This window comes from Pundamilia nyererei, unplaced genomic scaffold (genome assembly GCF_000239375.1).
Source record: "Pundamilia nyererei isolate P.nyererei 1_Seehausen unplaced genomic scaffold, PunNye1.0 scaffold00021, whole genome shotgun sequence".
Classification (NCBI taxonomy): domain Eukaryota; kingdom Metazoa; phylum Chordata; class Actinopteri; order Cichliformes; family Cichlidae; genus Pundamilia; species Pundamilia nyererei.
Window position 1 is genome coordinate 3472668 of NW_005187422.1, and position 5386 is coordinate 3478053.

The window sequence follows — 5386 nt, forward strand, 5'->3', positions numbered from 1 at the left end:
TGTGCTAACGGCTGTCTAAATAACTCGGGTAAAGTTTGTAGCATGCGTGCTTGTTGTTTTTGTCTGCTTCCACTTGTCTTTGCACTAGGATGATGTCGGCGTAAATGTGCAGTCATATTCATTTTGTTCCCACTAGTGCTGTCAGCATTAATCTGAAATGACGTTAGCACCACAACACGGCAAATCTCCGTTAACGAGCTACCACGGATTGCCCCGTGCATGGGGCTAGACGGCGTCAACATGTTAACGAGCAAACTGCGCTAACGCTGTAGTTGGTGGGAACTACTGCGTTAGCGCAGTTTGAGCATTGCGTGGCACATCCGACATACTGTTTTACTTTCGTCCATGACGTGCTTACCTTCAGGGTCATACGTCACATGAAAACTAAAATAGTTCCAAACGCCAGATATGAATGAGGGTGGGGGAGGTTCAATTTGCCATTTTGCAAGGAGCTTAGCTTCTGTCTTGCTAGCTTGCCCTGCGATCAGTGAATCTGGGTTCGACTACTTCACTGAATCATGCTGGGCTTCATTTGTCGTTTGTCCTATAACTGCAACTGCAGATATGTACAAGAATTGGAGGGGATAAGAAAACAGAATACAGCAGTTTGCAATCTACAGACATTTAGCATTGAGAGTTTACACACTGAAAATAGGTGCTTTCTTTATACCACTGTACTTGTCTCTGTGAGATGAATAATATATAAATAACAAAATATTTCTTATTTATTGTGTCTCCTTTACGAGAAGAAAAAAACCTGTCATCTCAGGCATTAAGCTGTGAGCACAGCCACATGTTGTACAAACCTTATGTTTGTGAGAAGCAACCAATCTAAAAAAAAAAAAGTGTAAGTGGCTTTGAAGGGAAAGGTGCCACCCCAGCTTGTTTCAGAGTATACAAACTGAGGGGGTGGCCAGTCTTCTATCTGTCTACTAGTAAGAACAAGGTTTTTGCCTATTTTTAGATGCTTTTACTGCAAACTTTTAAAATAATGTTGTAAATTAGCTCCTTGGTGTTAACAATAGTCAACTGTGATATCTTATGAAAAACAAGCATATAAAATGTAAAATCATCTGTTTGCTCATTGTGGTCGGAAGCGCAGCAGTTGATTAATGACTGCTGCCAAAGCAAAACACCAAACACGGGTCCAGAGATTAAATTACAGCTGCATTCATACTGTTCCACCTGTTTTGTTAAGAAACCTCTGTATCAACCACTGTTTATGTTTTATGAAAAATAAATAAATAAATAAAACAACTTTCTAAACTCTAGAAAGTTACTACATGCATGCTCATGTACACTTTGGGCTTTAAATTGTGCACAGGAAAGATCCTGCAAAATTAAGAGCATTCCTGCCTTTTAAGAAAAATTGCTTGTCCTGTCTTCTTACAGGTGCGCGGTGTGGGCCCTCTCAATAGGCGGGGCTTTTACCTGGCCTTCCAGGACATCGGCGCCTGCATTGCCCTCACCTCGGTGAGGGTGTACTACAAACGCTGTGTGGGCGTGAACCGTAACCTGGCTGTGTTCACTGACGTGGTCACGGGGGCTGACTCATCATCTCTGGTAGAGGTCAGAGGTCAGTGTGTGGATCACGCTGAGGAGAGGGACACACCCAAAATGTACTGCAGTGCAGAGGGGGAATGGCTGGTGCCCATCGGGAGGTGCGTGTGCTCGGCTGGATTTGAGGAGCACAGGGACTCCTGCATAGGTAAGTCTACAATGAGTCCACTGACGATAAGTCTTTACGGTGCATGGTGTGTTTGCACTTTTGGTTTGGTAGTATTTATATTTGGAGCTTTGCAGTGGAGGCAAAGCTGCTGCTCTGAGCAATCATAGTGTGTCATTTTTTAAATATTTTATTTCTTATTTCATGTTTTGAAAATCAGGGAACAAAGAAAATGACCATTCTAAGTGAAGGGCATCAGACACTGTTTATATTTTCTTTAATAAAAAAAAGCCTATTCACCAAATTGATCTGATAGTTTCCAACTCTTAGCCAATTTAGCAAAAGCTAAAAACTCAACCCTAACCTTAGATAAATGGTTAATGGATTGCTGCTTATGTAGAACTGCTTTACTCTATCTGAGGACTCAAAGCACTTTCACAAGTCACAAGTCTCATTCAACCATTCACACACACATTCATACATGTACACACAGACTCACACTCCAGTGAACTCCAGTAAACCCACTCCGGGGTAACTTAGGGTTCAGTATTTGGCCCGAGGATACTTCAACATGTGGAACCCAGGGATCAAACCACCAACTTTCCAATTAGTAGACAGCCTGCCTCATGAGACACCGATAACTGTACCTGGAAGGTTCTGTTATGCTGCATTTTACCTCGTGATAAATGGCAAGTTTTCAAACCTGGAAGATGTTAGAGTTGAAATATGATTTCTGACATGAATTTTGGCTGCACAGTTTCTCTCTGGGTATAAAGGGAGAGATTTGAACCTAACCCTAATCTTAAACAGCGACCTAGGAAAGGTTAACATGCATTCAAGGTTTCAGTTATAGGTCAGCCTTCATGACATGTGCCGACTGTGGGAACCATTAAGGAATTACTTTACAAAGAGATCTATTTAACTGTGCAGTCATAGTATCCATGGTAAGAAGTATATTTTTTGTACTTCCATATAAAAACTGTCAACTTAAAACCTTTGCTATTGTTCCTGAACAAAAACTGGAAATCCATTTAACAGACCACAGAATGCTCGAATGCTGCAAAAACAGAGAGAGTATTCGAGGGAAATTGTTGCGTTAGGATGAGATGGTGGACGGCGAGATGAGGGTGACCCACACTGTTAACTCTCCAGAGAGAGCTGGAGGTGAACAAAGTTAATCAGAGAGAGGTGAACTGTTGCTCAGCAGGGGCTGTGCACTTAAACCTGATGAAGTGGGTTATAAAACATGGCAGTTTGCCATTAGCTCGTGGTTTTTACTTTGCTGCTGGTTTCCAGGTGTTTTGCTTTTTATTCGACTTTTATTTCTCGTGCTTGCACATGTGATGTCAACAGGCGAAGAACAGGTTCACATCTACTGTTTGGGTGTCTTGAGCAGAGATGGGCAGTAACGCATTACTTGTAACGCGTTACTGTAATCTGATTACTTTTTTTCAAGTAACGAGTAAAGTAAGGGATTACTATTGCAAAAACGGTAATTAGATTACCGTTACTTTCCCGTAGGAACGCTGAGTTACTGCGTTACTAAAACCGTGATTTTTTGGGGAATGTCTCATGACAGTGACGTAAGCGAGTGCGCCGTCAGTGACAACAGCTGTGTGCAGATCAACAGTGCATCATATATCGAGTGCAGGAGAGAGTATGAGCGTGCAGCGTTTAAAAGTACTGACCTTACTTTGAGTTTGATTCCATAAAAAGTGACAAAAACATTAGCGTCCGTTGTGCGTGGGAAGAAAACTTCTTTTTACAGCGAACAAAACCTCTAAACAAGCACCGAGTGCGCAACGACGTAATGGGAAATTCACAGAGAAACTCGCGGATTCTTCAACTGACCGCGGCACACCTGCACCAGGGTAAACCTCCGCCTACCGCAGTCCTGCTTTACAGGTGAAAATAGAGCAACAGAACTTTATTTATGTTCTGCTGTGTTTTACTTGCATCTATTTGAAAGACTGAGTGTAAACACAAAAAATATTTTATTTTATGTGCTGGAATGTGCAGAAAATAGGTTTAAATGTTAAACTCATTTATTCAAGTCAGAGAATGTTGCATATAATTAATTTTTTGCTTGATGCATAAAGTTAAAAGATTAAAACTGATAAAACAAGTTAAAAAAAAGATAATTTTCCATTTGATTACATTTTGTATGATGGATTATGCAGAAAAGGTAGAATTGGGCTGAAAGATCTATCGCTTTATCACCTCTTCAGGTTGTAAATCGTGTTTTTAAAAAGTAACTAAGTAACTAAGTAATTAATTACTTTTGAAAATGAATAATCGGTAAAGTAATGGGATTACTTGTTTGGGGAAGTAATCAGTAATTAGTTACTGATTACTTTTTTCAAGTAACTTGACCAACACTGGTCTTGAGTAATAATCGATGCTCTGATAGTGCAAAGGCAAACACATTGCATGTTATGAACACGCATCACATTTTTTCTTTAAAGTTATCTTAAATGTTACACCCTATTGCATGGTGTCAGAACTGACCAATTTAATCTGTATGTCTGAATTTGTGGTATGTGATTTTAATGGAAAACGACTTTGCTTCAAGTTTTGTTGTTAAAATAAAGATTAATTAGCATACAGGACATGAGTGCATTACTTTTTATTCAATTTCTATTCAAGGTTTCATTATCAAAGAATGTAATTTGAACTAAACTTCATCAGCTTAAAGTTGAAGTGAAAGAAAAATGCCAGTGAGCTACCCAGACCACCACGACTACACTCCACCCTACCTGCCTACTTAGAATGTGCTCTTTAATTGTTGTACATATATTAAAGGTATTATATGTATCCTTTACAATTTTATCAAATTCATTCCAGTTTATTAACTATTTACATAATTTCATAAACACTAGAGCAAGCACAAATGTTAATGGTTACCATTAAGAATTTTTCTAGTGATTGTGTACAGTAAATGATAGTTAACTGAAATGTAGTAACCTGCCAGTTTATTACATATTAACCATTGTTACTATGGGATATGAAGTTTAGAACTATACATTGTAACTATTATCCAATATATCTACTATACATGAGCCAATGAAGAATTGAGTAAAATCTCACTCTACTCGCTACTGTTACTTTCTTTCATGCTCTGATTGCATGTTCACAGTAGTCTGACACCTTTTATGCTGAGCTCATTTCAAAACTTTAAGCCTTATGGATGAGCTGTTAGAAAACTTTAATCTACAGTTTGTATGAATGTGGAAACTATAGGGTGTAAATATGCTTGTAATGATCAAAAGTAACTTGGGAATCTATGGGAACGGACTTTCTTTTGGAGTCATCAGAAGCACTGCAGTTTTTAGGTTCATTTGTCAGACCTGGAGCTGCCACTTGGTTCTTTTCACAGCACCATGTCTGATAAACCAACAACTAGGGCTGCTCAATTAATCGAATTTTAATCACGATTACGATCTGGGCTTTCAACGATCATTAAAAATGACTGAGCCGATTATTAGCCCCTCCCTCGTGCTTTACTCTCGCGCTGCTCCGTGTGGCAAATCGAGCGCACTGCTCTGCATTTCCAACACGTGTCACAACAATTAAGAGGACCCGAGGGAAGCTCGGAAAGCTAAGCAGAAGTTATTTGGAGAGGAGAGTGACTGCCGTTGGTTGAAAAGAGAGGTAAAAAAAAACTTCAGTGGTGTGGAAACATTATGGGTTCTACTTGAGGTGGATCAAGTAGACATAGTG

The 5386-nt window shown here is 39.5% G+C and overlaps 1 protein-coding gene across 4 annotated transcripts in view; it reads left to right on the forward strand.

Moving 5' to 3' along the window:
• Positions 1-5386, forward strand: part of epha8 (eph receptor A8) — a 145510-nt gene that overhangs the window by 73538 nt on the left and 66586 nt on the right. For all 4 annotated transcript variants that reach the window (XM_013909243.1, XM_005726680.1, XM_005726681.1 and 1 more), the window contains exon 6: positions 1393-1708. In XM_013909243.1, coding sequence (XP_013764697.1) covers positions 1393-1708 — 316 coding nt within the window. The remainder of the gene's footprint in view (positions 1-1392; positions 1709-5386) is intronic.